The sequence below is a fragment of the Lissotriton vulgaris genome, chromosome 5 (assembly GCF_964263255.1).
Source record: "Lissotriton vulgaris chromosome 5, aLisVul1.2, whole genome shotgun sequence".
NCBI classification, from domain to species: domain Eukaryota; kingdom Metazoa; phylum Chordata; class Amphibia; order Caudata; family Salamandridae; genus Lissotriton; species Lissotriton vulgaris.
Genome location: NC_141693.1, coordinates 1,155,993,057 through 1,156,015,527, shown reverse-complemented (window position 1 = coordinate 1,156,015,527; position 22,471 = coordinate 1,155,993,057). Strand labels below are relative to the sequence as shown.

The following is a 22,471-nucleotide window of genomic DNA, read 5'->3' as shown; positions in this document are numbered from 1 at the left end:
TTACCAATGATTCCACTGAAAATTAGTAGCAGCGAACAATCAGCTGATAAACTAACTGGAAACCACAGGAGAGAGGCCAGTGATTGAATGGGCATGGTATTAGCTACTGATGACAGCTGTGCATTAGGGCCATTGTCATGGAAGCGATGGATGGGATGATAGAACGCAACATGGGTGCTACCTATTGACCTTCAAACACCCACCAGTCCAAGAGGTCCCAGCACAGTCGCCATCGTCTTTCACAATCGCAATGAAGTCAGGCTGGAGAAGTAAAAGGCTACGTACCAGCTGCAATGAGGATGTAGGGGTCCTTCATGAGTGACAGCAGCGGAGTGCCTGTCTGACTCTGTAAGATACAAGCATACATGAGGCCCGGCGAGGCTCCTCTTGGCGCAAGAAACATGGCTTCGAGTTTTGCCACTTACCTCTGGCTGGACTCTGGAGGGCTGGAGGATGAACAGCTGGAGCGCTGCAACACAAAACAAACGAAAAACAGCTTGTGTCGAGTTTAAGAAGTAAACGGGTAATGCCTACATGTAGAACAGATACTCACTCTAGATCATGGACAAGTGGTGTTTATCAATTGTAAAACAGCTCATAATGCACCAACACCCCAACCACTGCACAAGAGACACATACAGCAAAGCTCACACACCCCATCCTGCTAATGCCCGTATTCTTACCCTATTCTCTCCGCCCATAACTGTTTTTTATCCCCAATTCGCCTCCCCATCTTTCCAGCCTGATCCGTCCTCTGTACCCTACCGCTGCTGTTTGTTAAGCACATCACCTTCCAAAGCCCATTCAGCTCCATATTGCTGGAACATTTTCTCTTGACGATGTCATAACCTGAAAATAGTGGCATGAAAAGCTTTTTTTTCTACTCTAGATGTAAGAGGAATAATTAGTGAGCAGTCGGCAAATCACTGTGAAATATAAATAAAGACAGCAATAGTTGTGGAAGCTGATTACGGATCCCATGCTGAATAAAAATGAAATGATCATCGACTAGGTTTAAAAAATAAAATTTTTGATAGACTCTCTGCTAAATATGAAAAGTGCTTCCAGTGGGATGTGTGAGAACTACCAGTGGGTACAGGAACAGAACCCCGCACGGCTATGGAGTGGCATGTTTCCAATGACTCTTAACAGCTAGATGTTAGGGATGAGCAGATAGGTCCGGGTTTTGATAGCGCAGCTGTCAAATAATATATATAGAGTGGACTTTAGTTCCACCCTTTCCAAGCACTGGCTTTTATTGATAGTAAGCCTCTACCAGCCATGGGTTTGAGACTTTGTCAATCAGTGCTTGGCGCTGTTCAGTGGAGTTTTCATCTTTCACCTAGGGTGTATCTTTCTTCCTCCTCAAAAGTGTTTGTATTGAACTGGATGAGGGACTACTTTACAACTATGGCCCTTTCTATCTGCTCCTACTGGTTCCTTCCTGCGTGTTTTGCTCTAATGTGCCAACGTCTCCTGCATGGGAAAGTCAAGAATATTTATGCTTCCTTTTCTGAACAACCTGCTAGTGGCCTTGAGTTTATAGAACCACTGGGGCGGGGAGGGTTGACGGTGAGATTGGAGCACTTCGGTATCCCCCCGTCGGAAGACCTTCACAGTATCTGCCGCATTGTAAAATCAGGCTCCCCGCACGACTCTCCGCCTCCCAGGGTGCTGGCTGAGGGGATGGAGGTACTTGAACACCTGTTTAGGCAGGTGCTTCACGTTTCCTTCACCTCCCAACAGCTCCCGGCAGACTGGAAGAAGGCTATTGTCCTGCCAATCAGGAAAAAGCTGAATGTGGGTATGAAGGTTCTTGAAAATCTGACACCTATATCTCTGCTTCCCTATTCGGCCAAAGTGGCAGAGGTCGTAAATCGTCAACTGGTGGATCACCTGGAGAGGGCTGAGATTCTTCACTCCTCTCAGTCGGGCTTCCGGGCAGGTTTTTCGACGGAGACGGCCCTTCTGAGAGCCACTGAAACGTTGAGACAGGGAGCGGATGCTGGGCACACCATGGCACTGGTGATGCTTGATCTCAGTGCCGCTTTTGACACTGTAGCACACTCCATCTTACTGCAGTGTCTTAGCGATGGTGGTGTAACCGGGGCTGCCTTGGGATGGCTAAAGTCATTCCTCACGGGCGGTTTCTTCCAAGTCCAACTGGGGTCTGCCCGCTCTTCTGAAAGGGCACTGGACCAGGGGGTACCTCAGGGCTCTGCCCTGAGCCCTACCTTAATTAACCTATATATGGCGCCCCTGGCCGGGATCGTTCAGGCGTATGGAATGGAATTAGTATCATATGCCGACGACACCCAACTGCTGTTATCTCTGTCCCAAGCCCCTGCAATGACAGCATCCAACTTTAAGGCCTGTATGCAGGCTCTGGCTAATTGGATGGACTCCCACTGCTTAAAATTGAATGGCTCTAAAACGGAGGTGTTGATAGTGGGTGGAGATAGTCTTAGTTGGTCATCAGAGGGGTGGCCGCCATGTCTGGGTCCCACCCTGGTACCATGTGAGGGAGAAAAAAACCTAGGGGTGTGGGTTAATCCCACCCTTTCTTATGAGGGACATATCCGACGACTAGTCGGTAAATGCTTTGGTGTTCTGAAAACACTGAATAAAACGCTGGACCTACTCCCCCTGCCAGCCAGACGGACCTTGATTCAGGCGCTGGTTACTTCCCGGATGGACTATGGGAATGTGCTATTCCTGGGGGCCACCGAGAAAAGTTTGGGGCGATTACAAGTCCTACAAAATTCGGCCGCAGGTCTGGTTTTGAGACGACCTAGGAGAGCAGCCTCCAGTCTGGCTCTGGACACCCTGCACTGGCTGCCGGTTAAGAAAAGAGTCCAATATAAATGCCTCCTGATGTGCCATCGTATTGTATGGAAGAGGGCCCCTTCTTATTTGAATAACCTAGTGTGCAGATATGAACCCTCGAGGGCTCTTCGCTCGGGAGGCTCGGGTCAGTTGGTGGTCCCGCGGGCTAATAAATCAAGAATGGGAGGGCGCTCCTTTAGTGTAATGGCTGCCCGCAGCTGGAATAAGCTCCCTCTGGAAATGAGACTAGAGAGCGCGGAAGTCAAGTTTAGAGCATTTCTGAAAACTCATCTGTATAGGTTATAGGGGCACGTCGGGGTGGGCAGTCTATGCTAAAGTGTCTAGCTCTTCCTCACTAGCGCGGAGACACACCGGGAAGGTGTTACCAGGTGCTTTATAAACTGTCTATTATTATTATTATTAGCAGGGCTGGACTGTCTACCGGGCGTTTTGGAATGCTGCTGAGCTGGGGGCTGATTTCGTTGATGGGGACCTGCGTGTACTGAATGAAATTCATTTTGCTATAATTATTGCGAAGCACATGCAGGTCTCCATCAACAATATCAGCCCCCACTGCAGTGAAATCAGCCCCCAGCTCGGCAGCATTCCAAAACGCCCGATAGTCAGTCCGGCCCTGTGCATTAGCATGTCAAAAAACCCGACCTGTTGGCTTTGCCAATGCTTATTTTGTTAGGTACAGTAATCTCCAAATCTCCTGTGCATTGGGGTCAAAATATGAAACAGGAACAACACTGTACAGTCCAAGAATACACACATAGCTCATACCCCCATTTCTTCGTGTCAAAACTAAAATCAACAAATAACTATACACGATGACAAACATATTGATAGTGTAATTAAAATAATTGCAAGATAATATCGGGATGAAAGCAAGTAACTGAATAGCTTATAATGATACCTAGATTTGAATTTTTGGCCAATGTTTATTTAATTCCTGAATTCATTGCTAGAACATGGTCTACATGGAGGGTCATTGAACACCCCCGGTCTTATTCCTTCGAATCTGAGTTCTAAGGGTCTCAGTTGGGCGGTTGCACTACAACTACAATAAAATCGGTGGGCGCCTCCTCAATTAAAATTTTAATTCCCCTTTCTTGGTGAGGTGGGAGAGCTGCTAAATTTCTGACATTGGAGTCCCTGCCATCAGAATCAAGATCACAGGGAGCCCCCCCCCACCCCCTAGCTAAAATGGCGTCTGAAGGCGTGGTCTGTTTTTGGCAGCCCACAGTCGACCTCTGTATGAAGTCCTAAATCTCTAGCCAAACCTTTAAATATCATCGCACTGATGGGTTGTCCAGACCACTCATCCCATACAGGTGTTTAGTCCTCACTTACCTCCATCCATCAGCGCCAAAGCTGCCAGAATCAGGAAAGGTGAGGCTTTCCCGACAAATTCATACATCACACTTCCAAAGGGCGGACCCACTGAGGAAGAAAAAGCAACACGTTCAATAAAGCACGATGATCAGTGTGAACGACAATTAAAAAAAGGCAATTACTTGCGAAGATAACAGACGGAATCTTTTCAATGCTGACCATGGAACATTGTTTAAAATGATCTCTCAACCATGAAATCATTTAACATTTGAATTGGTTAATACCGAGTATGTTTCTAGGGATACTTTCTAGCCATATTCACGTGTGGGAAACAGACCAGACATTTCATTTACTGAGCTGACATTTTTGTTCAGTGCCAAGACACCCTTGGGTATTCACGCGCTTTATAAGTTATCTTAACATAACATATATCTTTGTAAAAATATTTCATGGTTGAGGTTACATTTGCACTGAGATCTTCACCTACGATTTAGGAAACAATGTCCAAAGCTTACACCTATAGGTAAACAAAGCAAGTTTAACCTATCCTTGTTACATTTTCTGTACAAGCCATAGCACAGTTGGCTCTTAGGGCTAAGGAATAATAGTGAAATGAAGGAAAGATACAAAATAATACTCAATCCTACAGGTTCTATACACAAATGTGTGTACACACATTGTGTCATTCATTCATTCAAAATACTTTATTCGGTTTTGAAGATAAAACCATAAAAGTTCCACAATACAATACAATACATTCATTTAACAAATACAGAAATTCCATAAAAGAGATACTAAAAAACCAGTTACGGTACAATAAGTTTAAAACATAGTCACCAATGCCATATCAAGAAATAAATACAAACTGAATGAACAATGTGCAAAATACAGACCCATAAGGCAAAGGATAATGAGGAAGAGGATAACTGTCAGTGCTCCATACATAATCTACATCGCAGGGCCGATTTTAAAAAACCTACTACAAAAGGGATACAGTCTGGTTTTAATAATTGTAAATAAAAAAGAGCAGGGCGAACCTGATTAAAATGTAATTTCTTTAGTAATGAAATAAAAAAATATCTATGGGGAACAGTGTAAAAAGTGCAGAAAAACACAAAGTGCAGCAGGTCCTGTGGAGACACTCCGTTGCAGCCACAGGGTGCTAGCACTTGTCCTCTGTAACTCCCCTTTGGAACTGCTAAAAGCAAATGAAAATAATCAAAACGAAACCTGATCAATAAAAACAGCTCATGGGTAGACAATGACCACAAAAGATATGGTTCCATAGTGGGGGCTGTGTCATTCCCCTTCACGCTGCCCTGCGGGGTTCCCCAGGGCTCTTCTTTGAGTCCAACGCTTTTTAACCTCTACGTCACACCTCTTGCCAGCCTAGTAAAAAGTTATGGCTTTCCCGTTGTGTCGTACGTGGACGACACTCAGATCGTTGTCTCAGTGAGCAGCTCTGCTAGCCAGACAGCATCCAGGTTCTGTGACTGTATTAACCATTTAGCGAAATGGATGACAGACAATTGTCTGAAACTAAACTCTTTCAAGATCGAAGTCTAGCTGCTGGGGAACAATCCATCATTTTGGATCCAACTTGGCTCCTTACCAAATTCAGTGCACAAGGCCAAAACCTAGGTGTCATTTTTGACACCAACCTGTCCTTTGAAGCACAAATCAACTTGGCCACTTCTGCTTGTTTCTTTATCTTGAAAATCCTGCATTACCTATGGGTTTAAGGAAGATGGTGGTGTCAGAGATGATTTCCTCGACTGGACTATTGCAACACACTCTTCTCCAGTGCTCTGAGGTGCAGCATTAACAAACTTCAAATGGCTCAGAATGCAGCATCAAGAATACTGTTGGGCATCCATAAATTTGATTCCGTCTCCACAGCGTTAGTCCGACCCCACTGGCTACCCGTAGCCAGGAGGATTCAATTTAAATCACTATGTATTGATTTCAGATCTCTTAACAACACGGGGCCCACACACCTGAAGAAATTTCTAAAGCCATACACTCCAGCCAGAGCCCTTAGATCTGCAGAACTGGTAAATTAATTGTTCCTAGAGTTAACAAGGTTAGATGGGTAAGCAAGAGTTTCTCGGCTACTATTGCCAGTCTATGGATCTCTTTGCCAACCATGCTGAAGAAAGATTCTAGTCTCCTCAAATTTAGAAAGGGCCTAAAAACGTGGTTGTTTACAGTAAAAGTTCACCCCTTTGTTCCACTCTGCTCATTATTTATCAAAGGCAGCGCCTAGACACCCCAGGGTATTTGTTGCGCTTTACAAATTTCCCATCATCATCAAAATCCTTTAATTTATCTTTAGAAATAGCTTGCACCGCTATGCATGTGAGAAGTGTAACCAAAGTGTAACCAAAAAGGCTCTTGAATAGCTACTTGGAAGAGTCATTTAGAAGGCCCTGATTACCAGTATCAGCCAAAATTCTGATTGCTACTAGTCCAAGTGAATTTTTAATTATTTTGCATAATTCCCAGCCTTTTGTGTTACACTGCCAACTTGGCGTAATTGGAGTTCATTCAGGAAAAAATCATATTATGGAAGCACCGGAACAATGTGACGGACAAAGAGTGTGCGGCTCTTGCTCGCTGCACTTGTGTTTTTTGCTCTATTTTTTAACGTAGATCATTACACCCAAATTTGACATGAGGATGCACTTTGTGCAAAAATACAGCATCATTGGCCAGATTAGCATTTCACATAATTTTCAAAAATTTCTTGGAAACATGCAAAAGGATATTACATTAATTTTGCACACCCTAATTCCTATGCAAACTGCTGCTTATGCAGGAATTGGCATTTTTAACCCTTCAAGGTTTTCACAATGGGGTGATTACATGGATGAAATAAATTCTACACCCCTGCCGTTTTTTCCAGTTCAGTTTCAGCAAATAAAATGTGCTGAAATTTACCAGTAAAAAAAGCCTAATAATTATAGAGACATGCAACATTTAGTTGGATATGTCCTAAATTCCTCATGTTATGTCCCATTTCCAAATGATAATAAAGAGTAGGAAGTATTTATTGGACCCTAGAAATACTTCACCTGCAGTGCTGGTATTAACCAGTCCCGATAAATACCTCAATCTCATGCAAGGCACTTGCAGTAAAGAACCGAGGGCTTGATGTTCGAAATTTCCATTTGCAAAAAGTAGTCGCAAATTGGACACCAACTTTGCAAATGGAAAGGAATTATGTGACCTGTGTACTAATAGGCATGTTAAAAAATCATGAATCATCATAATCAGACCTACCTCATCATAGTCATTAGATAGGTCACAAACTGTGGATCACTACTATTAAATGCCTGTACAGGGACGTGGATCCGCTAGGGTCAGCAGATCACCATTTATATGATTGCATTTCAAATAAAGTCATCTTAAAAAAAATGCAGCCTGTTTTCCTTAAAGGAAACAGGGCTGCATTTAAAAAGAATCTTGTTTTTATTTGTTTGAGAGAAACATTTTTTTTGTTTATATTCGCAAAGGAGAAGGGTCTCTTCCCATCCAATTTGCAAATGTGCCTCTATCTTCTACTTCCTCTGAGTAGTCTGTAAAACTTCAATGGATTCTGGTTGCGAAACATTGATACATACCATAAAGAATCCCTATTTGGAAGAACGCCCTTAATACGCCCCTTCCAAACAGCTATTTATTATGGGTTTCTGAACCCACTTTGCTATTTGTAACATCTTACTGAATCGTAAAATAGGTTCAATACATAACAAAAAGTAATTTTGTGGATGCAAATCCTGTGATTTGGTGAATTGCAACATGAACGTCTAGGTCTGATTCACATAGAAATTAGTAAAGAGTATACATTTACTGCTTCCTGGGATTCACAAATATTCATAGAATTCTGCATTGTAAGCTGTGCCAGGAGCAGATTTCCATGCGGATTCCAGAGCAGATGATGTGACATTAATGGAAATCTCCACCCAGGAAGGGAAGAATAGATTCCCATGCGAAACCAGACATTAGAGTGAAAATATGTCTGCGTTTGGAGAAACTCCTTCTCCCCCACCTCCTGCATATCTGGAGGTGATCCTTTCGCCTTTGTACCCTAGAAAGGGATTTACGCCAGCCCTTAGATGGAGTAAAAATCGAAGACTTTGGAAAGGGGAATGAGATGAGTTTATGAATGGCCACCTATGTACTTGTTTGTGGGTTTTTACAATCTTCCAAGGCTAACCATATCTTGGAATACACATTTTCCCGCCCCGTTACTGGGATTTATGGTTTTGGAGAACGTACTTTTGGTGCTATCTAAATAGGTTTATGCTTGGGAGGCCCTTTTGGAATTCTTGGCAGGTGAAAAACAGGTATATACCTTCAAGCATGCTCCAATATAACAATGCATAGTGGGACAGTGAATTCTTGATAAGAGGCACCAGCTGCTCATCAGGCAGTAGGTCTCCTGCAGAGCATTGAGGGAGATTATCTATTGACCCGATGTCTCCTGATCACAGTGGATGATTAAAAGGGTGAATGTCAATAAAATAGTTTACAAAATATTCAGTTGCATTAATATTATGTCAATACAAAAATATTGAGGAACATAATATAGAAGGCAAGACTATTGTATTTTTATGTATATATTATTGTGTTTAAAAATATTGTATGCAATATCATTTATATTAATATAGTTACATAAAATATAATTTTAAGATGTTTACTGTATGGATGCAATTGTATTTTTAAATTTAGTTTGTCATTATTAATGTGCAGTTTTAGCTTTTTTACATTTAGCTAGTAATTTATCATTTAGAAGTGGGTTGTTGGGCTTGTAGGAGCATCGAGTAGGAAGGTATTATACATTATTGATTTTTTATTCAAAATGAATTTTTACATTAATTAAATATTAATTCTGTTTTCATTACGTGATTTTTTAAATTGATTGTCATTTTAGTTATTTATACATGTATTTTTGATTTGTAATGTTTTTTTTTTCCTAAGGCTTAGTTACTAATTAAACTTCAAAGAAGGCTGTAGCATTTGCTTGGGAATAGGGTGAAAAGTTAATAAATTCAATTATCTGAATATGTTATGTGCTATCTAACTACTTAATTTGTTGTTATGTACATTGTTTAATTTATTAATAGTTATTTTTAATTTTGAAGTGTATTTTGTTATTCTCACTGTGTAATTTTAGTTTTACATAATTAAATCACTAATTTACAATGTAGTAGGGTATTGTTAGGCTTGTAGGAGAATAATCTAGGTAGCCATTTAAATTATACATTTTTCAACATAGTAATTTTATTATTTTAATTAAACATTTGATTGGTAAATAATGATGTAAATTATTAGACTGATTATTTTTATGCATATTGTTTGTTGTATTTTAATTGGTAATGTTTTAAAAAGTGTATTTATTAACAAATTGTGAAATTTATTTTATATTTATTATTGATTTTAATGTTATTTGTTTCATTTAATTAGTATTTTAATGTTTATATCGGTTTATTTTTTTATTAATTTTTTGGGTGATAGTTTTCTTTGTGTAGCAGGGAGGGAAGTGTATTTATTTTAAATGTATTTATTTTGGTTGTTGTTTGCAAAATTATTTTATATTATTATATTTTTCATTACATTTAATTGCATTTGTAAATCAATATGTTATCATAATGTTATGTGGTATCTAAATGTCTTTTTAAAACAAAAAGGAATTGGATTGGAATATCCAATGTTTCCTAACTCCAACACTTTCACTTCTTTTGCTTATGTTGGAGTGAAAATAGTAAATCTAAACACTCCAAAGTCCAATACTTTACCTACTGTTGCTTATGTTGAAGTAGAAATAGTAAATCTAACACTTCTATAGCAGAATAAAGAGGAAAAGTAAATCAAACTTCATCAAAAGTCCAACAATTTCCATCATTTAGCTTATCTGGGAGTAGGAAGAGTATTTCTAACCCCTACAAACTACATTACTGCAATAGGCCATTGATATCAATACTGCCATGAGTCCTTGGTATTGCTAACTGCATAGGGTCATGGGTGTTCCTTTGTTACCTTGGTCCATGGATGCTTGCCTGGCCCCTTGATGTTTACTAATGTCTGGTCCACTTTCATATTGTATATGGCCAATGATGTTCATTATATGATGTCTGGGACCACTGATGCACGCAGCTCTATGGGACGGTAGATAAGAGGTCATTACAAGTGTTATTGTGGAAGTGCAAAGCAGTCTATGAGGCCAGCTAGCTGCACTACAGCCTTGATGCTAAACCAACATTTATCTCTGGGTACAGCACATGTACTGTTTTGCATTTGCCTGCCAAGAATGAAGTGTGCTGTTGTCCCTGTGCTTTTTATCTACATTGTTGTTATTTTTTTGTCTTGCTGTATGATATCACTGTAAGTTCAACAGCATTGTGCTAACCCCAACCCAATATCAAAAATGGCTGGATTACCTAACCTATTTGAATAAACACCTTTGACTTTAAAAAAATTAGGAAAATCCATGCTCTGTCTCTAGACCCTTATGTGTGCAGCCATGGCCATGTTCAGAGGGCACAGGGAGCATAGAAGCTAGGGTCGTGATTTAGTGTAGGGTGGTCAGTCTACTGTTCCATGGAGGAGTGAACTCTTCTGGCAGCACACAGTACGCTATACTTAGAAACCTCCATCAGGTAGGTGGGGATATTTGTGCCTAGAGCAGAGCTTCCTTTGCAGTGGATACGATGGATGCACTGTAATTTTACTGAGCAGGCACCATGTTTATTGTGCCAATGAGCAACATTTTTGTTTTTCAAAAGCAAACTCCCAAATCGGCAGTTTGCTATTAAAAACATAAATCAAATGGTCTTGACATGCTGGAAGCTTCTAACAATGCATGGGGTCATTTCTTTGATTGCTTGTCTATCCCTGGCAGTCCGAACACAAAACATGTGCAGCGAAACACCTGCTCCAAATATGGCGGGGTCCGAGATTCTGTTGCTCAAATATTTCCACAATAGGAGACAGGGTGGTTCCACTGACTTTAAATAGATTGAGGGAACCATGAGTTTGATGGATGGGACCACCATGGTTGCCATGCCTGACAAACTCTAATTCAGGTCCTAGGTGTAGATTGTGGCCAGAGGTCACATGCTAATGTCAATGCACATGGACAAATACCGTGCACTGGGGATTCTGTGCATACAGATGCTGAACATGGGACCTTGTTGAACTTTGTGCACTAGCAGTTCTGAAGGCACAGAGGCTGGTTGCAGAGCCTGGCCAATGACCATACCCTTTGCCCAGTCCCAACTCTGCATGGCCAAAGGCCAAATGCATTACGTTTTATGTACTCAGGAGCTACGGGCAGGGTATTTTCTCTGGCCGGCTCCCTAGTTTCCTGTACATGGCCCATTGTGGTTTGGTGGGCATAGAGGACCATAGAGGTGGCCATGCCTTACCCCTAAACCCAGTACAGATGGTCGAAGCCCCTGTTCACTGGGTTCTCTCAACAGCGGCATTTGGTGCAGGAGCTTGCCAAGCACCTACTTCACGGCTTTCATAAGGACTGTATTTGGAGCTGGTGATTACGGGTTCAAAGGGGTTGTATTAAATATTGTATGCAAACAATTAAGTCTGAGGGTGTGGGTTCAGAATATCAAGTGGTGATTTACTACAGTATTGGGGACTAAATATCAAACACCAAAATATTCACAGTTAACTCTACATGTAGGTATATCGATGATATTTTCGACCCCGTATCTCCATCCCCCGGGGTCTGAAGTACTTTTTAATGGGAGAGGGGGAAGTGGCCCCCCCCATCCCCAGGCCGTTTTGGTCCCAGAGACCAGAGACCTCAGCCTCGGAGGCCTACGGTATTTTTTAAAGGGAGGGGGTACAGGGGCCACCATTCCTCAGCCGCTTTTGGCCACTGGGATCCCATACCCATTAGAATGGGGCCCAATCTAATACATTTGGGGAGGGGGCACACAGCTCCCCTCCCTGAACTGTATTTGACCCCACCGACCCCATCTTTGGGGCAGGAAATATACTTCATAGGGAGGGGCCTATGTGGCACCCCCTCCTTGAGTTTTAAAAGGTACTGGGGACCGCATACCCCAGGGCCATTACTGAATGAGAAGGGAGGGAGGCCGCATGGTAAACCTCACCTAGCTCCTGGGGCTAACTCACTGCTCCCTAAGACACAGCAGTTTCCCTGCCCACACTGATGCAGGCAGGGAAACTTTCAGTTTCTCCCACCTGGCGATAGCATTTCTAAAACTTCAAACACCAAGCTGCTCCCAGTGGGCAGGAGCTGAAAAAATTACCTGCAGCCTGGGAACAGGGTTGAGATCTGAAACAGATCAAGATATTGCTCCTGCCGGGAGGGAGTATCATAAATAGCTACTCCCTGTGGGCCAATGCAGCATGCAGAGAGCTGGATGGGGCTACATGGGCCCTGAGGTTCTCCTACAGCCCCCAACTTTATGCATGATGGGTGCCCTGGGTGGGTACCAGGGTACCCATCTTAAAATACTGCTGGCCCGGGTGATGGGGTCCGCCGGGCCAAAATAGGCTCAAGAAGGGGGGGGGGGGGTGCTCAACCTCATTCCCTTTCTTAAAAAGATATAGCCCCAGGGGATAGGGCCCAGGGGCCACACTGCCCTCTTCCCCAATTATTTATATTTTGGTCCTGGGGAATTAGGTCCCCGGGGCCCAATTAGGTTCAGGGAGGGGGCCACACAGCCCCACTCCCCTTTATTGTACTATATTTTGACTTTGGGGGAACGGGGTCCCCGGGCCCAAGAAAGCGTAGGGAAGGGGGGCAGCATGCCCACTCCCCTGTTTAATTTTGGGGATTCTTTCAAGGCCTCTGCCAAATGTTTTATTATCAATTTTGTTTGTAAAACGTATGAGATGGGTTGAAAAGGAACCTAATGATACCTTACACAATATTAAGGAACTTTAATATTTGTATGATGCCAGAAATTTTGGAGATTCGTTGGAATATTCTAGATATAGTATGATCAGTTTAATAAGATATCAGGTGACACTTCCAGCATATTGCTTAGAAGTAGTGCAGGCTATTATGGCTGTCTGGGTACATAGAACAACAAGGAGCTGCATACATATGTGGAAGGCGATGAGACTGAGCTGTAGCAAAAAATCGCATACTCCTAGAAACAAGTCAATTGAAAGGTGTGGTGGACTGTTCTCTGGAGACTGTGGAGTTATAGACATGGGCAGGGCTTCTAGGCCACAGAGAGATGCCGGTCTTGTAATTGGTCTGAAGACATCAAACCTGAAACTTCTTAAACACTTATAAAATAGTTTGTGTAGTCGCACAATGAAGAAACAGATGCCTCACAATTTTCATTGGTGGTATGATTCCTGCTGCTTTTATAATTTTGCTCCCCATCTGGTGTCTTTTGCACTTTGCTTTTCATCCCTTTTTTAAGTGCAGTTTTGCTTTCAGCTTCCAGATGAGGGTACCTGACCAAGGTTCCCTCTAATTGTTTTCTGCTGCAGCCAAGGGTATGCGCACCAAGGAACTGACCATGCATGTGAATGCAGCTACAATGTTCAATGGTGTTTCCCAACGGCAACATTTAGTTGGCTACCAAGGCAAACAAAGGAGTATTCTTTCAAATGTTACTCCATGAAATTAGTTCTAAAGGCAATTCTGTGATTTAAAGACACCCCCCCCCCCCCCCACCCCCTGACATGAACAGTTAAGTAGCACATACACTCCAGGAATAGAAAACAACAGGATTCACAAGGTTGAACCATGATGTAATTTTATTGAACACACTCAATTAGAGTGTTAGTGGAGGGGGGCAGTCATGTACATCAACATTATAATATACAGGGCACACCTGTGTTTCACTGTCGCAGGTTAAATGATCAGACTACAAAATTACATCAGACTCAGACATTGTTTTAAGAAATGGGCATCAGAGTGCCACAACCCTAAAACTTGACACCCTATACACTATCATATATTTTTTTTAATTAAATTTATACTTTATTGCAACCTCATGTCACATACACAGCCAACATCGCCTACAACCCGGAGGCCGGCGGCATCAGAAAGAAAAAAAAAACACCCTCCAAACCCCTGGGTACAGGTAAGTTACACAGCCGTAAAGACCAACAGCCCGAGGGCCTGGTGGCGAGACTGCAGGTGTGGAACAAGAGTGCAGAGGCAATAGATCATAGTAGCTACCATTGGATAACCATAACTTGTAAGCAGGATGCACGCTCCGCAACGCCAACAGAATTAGACCCAGGTGCAACATGGCGTGCCAGAGTGGCAGGATCGAAATAGCCATCCGGGAAGGACTGCGCAGAAACCCAGACCCAAACCAGAACAAACCCACCCACCCCCAAAGAAGAACAAGCCAGACTACCTAAACCCGTGTCCACCACCCACCTCCCACCCTACACCACTACCATGAACCCCTGCAGCTGGGCTAAGGGGGATAAACAAACGCCCACTAAGGCGGGATAACGCTCTGGGAAGGGGACAGCGGTCGCCACAAACCAGAACAGCCGTCACAGGCCACCCCCAATGCAAAACACCTCAAAAGTCAGGCGAGAAACACCACACTGATGCAACGTTAAGGCCTTCAACTGACACACTCCTCATCCACAGTTGATGCAGCCCCCTCTTCCTGTAGCACATCAAGCTCCACACTCTCTGGATCCGACTCACCATCCTCCTTCGCACTCTGAAACGCTCGAAACATACCCCAAAAGTTTTTGGGCCTACTCTTTGGCGGTAGGAGTTCACTATACACTTCCAACTGCGTGCAACAGTAAAGCAAGTCTGTTTCCCATCGTTTTTTAGTAGGGACTGGCCCCCGCATCCAACATAATGCTAACAGCCGCTTCGCCATAAGTAATGCCATGTCTGCGAGTCGTCGCAGAGCAACAGGAAGGGGTTTTGAGAAACCAAGTAAGGCGAGCGCCGGGTCGGGCAAGATCACCTCACCGAGGATAGTGCTGAGGTCCGCAAAGACCTCTACCCAGTATTTATGTATGGCAGGACAAGTCCAGGCCATATGGAGAAAGTCTGCTGTGTGAAAGTGGCAACGCTCACACTCCGCTGATTCTCTAAGGCCATACCTATGCAACCTCTCAGGCGTGTAGTAGACACGCTGTAGGAATTTAAAATGCACCAGACGGTGCCTACCGTTGAGCGAGATTTTCCTAGTATTAGTAGCACAATAACGCCACATGTCGTCTGAGATGGGATATTGGAGGTCAGCCTGCCAGGCCAAACGGGCCTTGGAGGGGGGATATTGCCGTTGACTATCACCCAGTGACCTAAGAGCCGTGATCAGTTTGCGAGCTGAGGGGGTTTTGATGACATAGGTGAGTTCCGGCACTTCCGGCGGCTCAGCAAGGTCCGGGCCCAAAACAGCAAGCGCCGCTTTACGGACCCTGTGATATTGAAAACTATGAAGCAGCGTTGCATCGGGACAGGATTGAAGGACTTGCTGCAGCGTTTTCAGAGTGCCCTTTGAAAAGAGGTCTCCCACGGTAACAATGCCTAGGTCACGTAGCGCCTTCAGGACGCCCTTCTCCGTTAGTGGAGCCAACCAGGCCGCCCATTCTACACGGAGCAAAGGTGAATACAGCAGCGTGCACTCGCGGGAGCCGATCAGAGCATGCCAAGCATGATTCGTGGCAGCTATGGAGTCCAGATTGCCGACCCTTCTATCGGGCGGATAACATACTGTCGCCGGAAGCGGGACGGGGTCTGCAAAGAGCCGCTCCAATTTCACATGAGGGATGCCTGGATCCCCATGAATCCACGTATGAAGGTGGGCACTCTGAGCAAGCCTATAGTATCGCTCCAGATCTGGAGCCCCAAGGCCTCCCTGTTCGTACGGAAGGGTGAGCGTTTGCCACTGCACCCGCGGTTGTTTGCCCCCTCACGCCAGGCGGACAAGGGTCTGGGTAAGTTGCCGGAAAAAGGCTTTGGAAAGGACTACTGGTATATTCACGAATAGAAAAAGGAACCTGGGGAGCACCACCATCTTCATGAGCGCAATCCTGCCTATGAGTGAAAGCGGGAGCCTAGACCACACCTCGACATCATCCATCAGTTTTGAGTAGGCCACTCCATAATTCTCGCGGATCAGAACCTCCGGGTCTGTATGAATGCGTATCCCTAAGTAGCGAATAGAGTCCGTGGTCCACTGCAAGGGGTACTCCGAGTCAAAAGGGAGCGTCACCGGTGTCAGGGGCAATGCTACTGATTTAGACCAGTTGACGCGGAGGCCCGAAAGAGCCCCGAACCTCACCACCTCCCGCAGTACCGCAGAGAGGTTAATCTCCGGGTCCCGGACGTATAGCAGAGTGTCATCCGCATATGTGGAGATACCAATTTGGTACGTCGGAAAGTTGATCCCTTCAAACCGATGGTACTCTCGTATAGCGCAGGCGAGAGGCTCCGCTACCATGGCATACAGCAACGGAGAGAGGGGACAACCTTGACGCGTGCCCCTCCCAATTTCGATGGGAGCAGTGACCAGGTTACCTATCTTCAGTCTCGCAGAAGGTTTGTAGTATAGGGCTCCCAACATTTGCAAAAATGGCTCCCCGAGGCCGAATTTACGAAGGACCCTCAGCATGAACGACCACTCAACAGAATCGAAGGCCTTCTCCATATCTAAGAAGATGGCCACAGCTTTGTTTTCTTGTTTGACATGCTGGATCGTGCCCAGGACCGTGCGGATATTATAAGTGAGATTGCGTGAGGGAACAAACCCAGCCTGCTCCGGGGCAACCAGGTCCGGGACCAGCAGCGACAGGCGGGTCGCAAGAACTTTAGCATACAGTTTCGCGTCCACATTTATCAGCGATAGCGGCCGGTAGGAGCCCCATTGATTAAGGGGTTTGCCAGGTTTAGGGATGGTGATGAGCAGCGCCTCTCTCATGGACTTCGACATGCTGCCCTGCTGGCAAATATCATCAAACAAGAGCATCAGGTACGGGACCAGTTGTGCCTGAAAGGCTTTGTAGAAGGATACCGTGAGACCATCCGCACCAGGAGCGCTACCGGACTTCATGCCCTCCAGTGCTTCCGATATCTCCTCCTTCTGGATGGGGGCCATAAGAAACTCCCTCTGCCAGTCGGCCAGGAAGGGCATCTGAAGGTAGCTCAGATAGTCGTCGATTTCTTCCTCGAGATGTGCGTCCCTCGAGGAGTAGAGGGCAGTGTAGTAGGCGTGAAATTCCGCCAAGATATCTTGCTCCTCCGTAACCACCGTCCCAGCAGCCGTCACCAACTCCTCGATAACCAATGGGGGCCTACTGTTGCGCATAAGTTTAGCTAGGAGGGCACCAGGCCGCTCCCGTTCCCCATACGCACGCGCCGTCGCGTATTTGCCCATATGTTTAATTTCCCTGTCCGCTTCCCCCTGAAATTCATCTAGCAAGGATTTGAGCGCGACCGCATCAGCTGCGTCCCCCGAGTCCACCGCCCGACCTTCCAGGTTCGCTAGCTGCGTCTCGAGCAGCTGTAGGCGTCGCCTGATAGCTTTGAGCACCCCTGAGTGCTTCGCCATAGTCATCCCTCTGATGTAAACCTTAAATGCGTCCCAGAGAACCTGAACGCTGTCCACTGAGCCCACATTGGTTGCGAAATAGGTCTCTATGTCCTCGGCGAGTTCCCCTCTGAAGACCTCATCTAAGAGGGAGTACGGGGGGAACCTCCACGTGAAGGGGGGGATCCTCCTGGGAGGAGCCACCAGCAACAGGAGCAAGGGCGAGTGATCAGACAGCGTGCGCGGGAGAACCGTGCAACCCTTAACCATATCGAGCAAAACGCGGGAAACAAACCAATAATCTATGCGTGTGTGGATGTTGTGATAGGCCGAGTAGTGAGTGAACCCACCCCGCCCGAGTGTCTATGCCGCCACACATCAAGTATATCAAGTTTCACACATTCCGACAAAAGGAGGGACGCGGAGGCTGCAGGGGACCTAGGGGGGCCCGCAGATCTGTCAAGGTCCGGGTTCAGCACCAAATTAAAATCCCCCCCCCACAGCATTCTAGAGCCCACAAACTGCCTGCAGCTGTCAGCAAGCGAAGAGTAAAACTCCGGGGAGTCGTAGTTGGGGCCATACACATTCACCAGCAGGAGATCATGATCTTTTCCAACACAACGTGCAACCACAAACCTCCCCTCCGGGTCCACTGCCACCCGGGTCAGCGACAGTCGGGATTTGGGATTAGCCCATATGAGCACCCCTCTAGCATGCGCTGTGAACCCCGCAGCGACACAAGCGGGGCCAAGGCCCCTCACCTGCAACATAGGGCTGGAAAGCGGTAAATGTGTCTCCTGCAATAAAGCAAGGTCAATGTGATGGCGTTGCAAATAGGCCAAGACCTTCCTGAGTTTGCGGAAATCGTTAAGCCCCCTTACGTTCCAGGACAGCAATCGCAAAGAGCCCAGAGAGCTCTCCGCACTCAGTGAGTCAGCAGTAGACATAGCAGATTAGAAAGTAAAATGTCGCAGAGCAGACAGTGTGATAGACACAGTGCAGTAGTTGGCAAAAACAAACCCCCCACCCGGCAAACCCTGAACCCCAAACAGCGTGACAGCAATAATACACGAACAACCAAAGAACCGCCTCCCCCCCACCCACAGCCGACCATCCCCAACCCGGTCAGACAGGAATCATCACCACCCAGCATCCCCCCGTACTCAACTATGAACTTTACAGAACCCCAAATAGCTCCCGAGGGAGCCAGAAGCCAAAAGCGCAGGGGCAGAGGGATCTAGCCAGCAAACGACTCAGCTGGGAAACCAGAGCTAGTAACCTCTCGCGTGCTCCCGTCCCGCCCCCCGCCCAGAAGTAGTGAGCCCTGCCAGCTCTAGTCTTCACAGTTCCTTAATACCAGTCTCTTATGCAGAGGGGCCTACCCCTGACCCCCCCCGGCAAGTGGAGCGGCCCCCCACCCAATCCACGGAGCTAACCAACCAGTCCGGGAGTAAACAGGTAGATCTCACCCAAAAGACATGACTCGGTGGGTCCACACTGACTGAGTGTAAGTCTTTGCGCCGCCCAGCGCCAACAGATCAGCAGCGTCCCTCATGTGTCCGGCTACTCCTGGTCACTCAAGTGGGAGGAGGCGTCTAGGTCCTCTCGCCTACTTCCCTGATTGTTGCGGTTGTCCTTCTCCCATTCCTTTAAGGATTTCTTAAGATCCGCTGGGTCGGTAAAAAAGTGTGAGTGACCTTGCCTGTTGATGCGAAGCCTCGCAGGGTACAGCATGGCGTAGTCGAGCCCCAGGTCTTTCAGCTGTTTCTTGTAGGGGGCAAAGCGCTTCCTTTCCTCCTGTACTCTCGCCGTGAAGTCCGGGAAGAGGGAGATGTTCATGTCCTCGAACTGTAGTTTCCCCTTTTCTCTGGCTAGTCGCAGTGCCAAGTCTCTGTCCCGATAATTAAGCAGCTTTGCTATGATCGGTCGTGGCGGGAGGCCAGGTTGTGGTTTCGGCCCCAGAGTGCAGTGGGCCCGTTCAACAATAAACATAGGGGAGAAGACATCTTCCCCTAACAGGGTCCGAAGGAGTTTCTCCACGAACAGCTCCATTTTACCGGTGCTAGTGGATTCCGCCACGCCCGTAATGCGTAGGTTGGAGCGCCTCGAGCGTGCCTCCAAATCCTCAGTCTTATCTTGGATGACCTGGAGCAGTCGACTAAACTGTCTGCGGTCCTTATCCCACTCCGTTTGAGCCTCTTCCGCCTCCGTGAGCCGTCTCTCTGCCATGTCCAGCCTCTCCGCATGTTTGTCCACCCTCTCGGACATGCGGTCCATCCGGTACGTCAGCGCGTCGATTTTGGTGCTGATCTCTGTCATGCTGACTTGTAGACCTTTTTCCATCGTCCCCAGCATGTCCCGTATTTCAGAACATAGGGAGGTCTCGGACGTCATAGGGCGTGGAGGGGAAGTTTGTGTTGCCCCCTCGGCCCCTTTCGCCTTCCTCTGGTCGAAAGATAGCTTGGGCTGCGATCTGTCCCCTTTCCCCATGGCAGTTCTAGTGGACATACAGCCGACAGGGACAGAGGTGTGGAAACCACCACCTGTGATTTGCAGTCCGGCTTAGCGGTGGGCGCAGGTTTGTGGGTCTCCCCCGTCTAGGGTGATACGTCGCGGGACCGTTGCCCAAGATGGCGGCTTCCTGCACCAGAATGCCGATTCAATCGTTCCGCAGAACGTGTCTCTGGGCAGTACCCCACGTTGTCTGTTCGCCCAGTGGGTGGTCAAAGTGCTTCAGTGCTTGGGATCAGGGCACTCACCGCTCCTCCGATGTCCTCCCTCTGCGTGGTGCCGGACGCTGGGAGTCGGCGAACAGTGCTTCTCGCCGTCAACTTAGCAATTCTCCTCAGGGCCTCCCCATAGGCAATGTGGGCTCAGTGCACCCTCTGGCAGCCTCCTCCGCTCGTCGCCACCGGACAGGGGACAGTCCTCTCCGCTGCTTCTCAGCGCTGGGCGCGAGCGTAACCGCCGACCAGGAGCCTCTGCGGATGGCCGGGACCGCCTCGGGCACACACGCCGCACGCACTGCGACGTAACCCGGGCAGCCCGCTAGGTCAGGCTGGGGATCGCGGCCTGGGTCTTCGACGCTCCGTGCACTGCAGCACCAAGTCGCACCGCGTCTGTTCTTCGCCGGACAAAGGGGCCGCCGTCCCACCGAGGGTTCGTACGGGGGTCCCCCACAGGTTTTAATGCCGGCAGGGCCAAATCAGGATGTGTTTGCAGGAGTTTGGCGGGATATCGGCAAGGAGCTCCGCGCTCGCGCGTCTTACATGGACGCCGGCTAGCTCCGCCCCCCTACACTATCATATATTACTCTAAGATACTAACACTATTGTGACATAACTTCGAAAATACAACATCACAATGTACCATGGTGAGGAATGTAAGGTCTACAGTGCAGGAAAAGAGAACAGATTGTGACTGACATGCCATTAGCAATTCAGTTCCTGATTTAGGAATTTCTCTTCAGTAAATGAAAGCTACCCCACTGACACGGAGGCAAGTTGTATGGCCCTTTACTAAACAGAATGCATTAGAAGAGTTAAAAAGTATCTGTGAAGAAGACCAACCATAAACCAGTAAATAAAATGTTGTAGAGTCCCATAGATTTTGCTAGGAGCCCGCCGCCAGTGCTGCCTAATGCCGGGGTGGAGGACCTGTGCACTTTAATACTGCTTACCAGTGCTAAAGTGCTTCCACTCTCTCCCTAAACCATGGTACAATTAGACTACACCTGATTGGCATATTTAATCTACTCATATGTCCCTAGTGTATAGTACTACATGTATAGTACACCAGAAGTGATAGGGAGTAACACATTGTTTATATCTTGTGAAGGCATGTGGTGTGTGTGCTAATACAGCCCCCACTCACACAAATGTGTGACATGCTTCATCATAGGGCTGCTTACAATACACACTGGCGTAGCCACGCACAGGGTGGAGCAATAGGGTGGAGGAAGACAATACAACACAAAGAGAAATACAGTTATTTATTTATTTATTTATTTTATTTGTTAGACTTATAACGCGCATGGCTGCCCCAGCAACGGAGCGTCCCAGCGCAGAACCAACAACTCCTGGACATTAACCTCAGCAACCAGCCTTAGGTCTTAATGGCTATCCGGAACGCAAGATGGTTCTGAATTATTCTGCTTGACCCGGGGAGCGAGTTCCAGAGTTGCGCAGCCAGGCAGCGGAAGGAACGACCCCCCGCTCTGGCTCTCTGGACACGCGGAGTGCATACAAGTGCTGCGGAGGCAGATCTTAAAGGGCGATGGGGGGTATAGGGCTGCAGCAATCCCCTCAAGACCACCGGAGCCTGTGGAGATAGGATCTTATGCGCTAAGCAAAGCGTCTAAATTGGATGCGCTTTGCTATTGGCAACCAATGAAGCATCTGTAAGACCTGGGAAGCTGAGCAGGTAGAGGGGAGAGCCAGCAACATGCTAGCAGCCGCATTCTGTGCCCTCTGCAAGCGCTTAACGCTGGCTTGGTTTGCGCCTAGATAAAGACAGTTCCCGTAGTCTAGTCGCGACAAAATGGTCGCCTGTAGGATGAGCTGGCGAACTTTCGGGGGGAAAAAACCCAATAGAGGTTTCAAGCCCCTCAGAGCGCCAAAGCACGATCTGGCCACAGCTTTCGATTGGGCGTCGAAAGTTAGTTCGCTATCGAACCAAATGCCGAGATTTTTCAGGGTCTCCTTGGGAGCTGGAGCAGGATTCAGCTTGTCCGGCCAATAACTCTCGGACCACATCCCTCTGTCTCTTCCGAACAGCAGGAT

At 46.7% G+C, this 22,471-nt stretch overlaps 1 protein-coding gene across 1 annotated transcript in view; it reads right to left on the bottom strand.

The window, feature by feature from the left end:
* Positions 1-22,471, bottom strand: part of SLC18A2 (solute carrier family 18 member A2) — a 532,773-nt gene that overhangs the window by 113,270 nt on the left and 397,032 nt on the right. The window contains exons 7-9 of the mRNA XM_086922918.1: positions 4,183-4,272; positions 426-469; positions 286-346 (exon numbers count right to left, since the gene is read on the bottom strand). Coding sequence (XP_086779044.1) covers positions 286-346; positions 426-469; positions 4,183-4,272 — 195 coding nt within the window. The remainder of the gene's footprint in view (positions 1-285; positions 347-425; positions 470-4,182; positions 4,273-22,471) is intronic.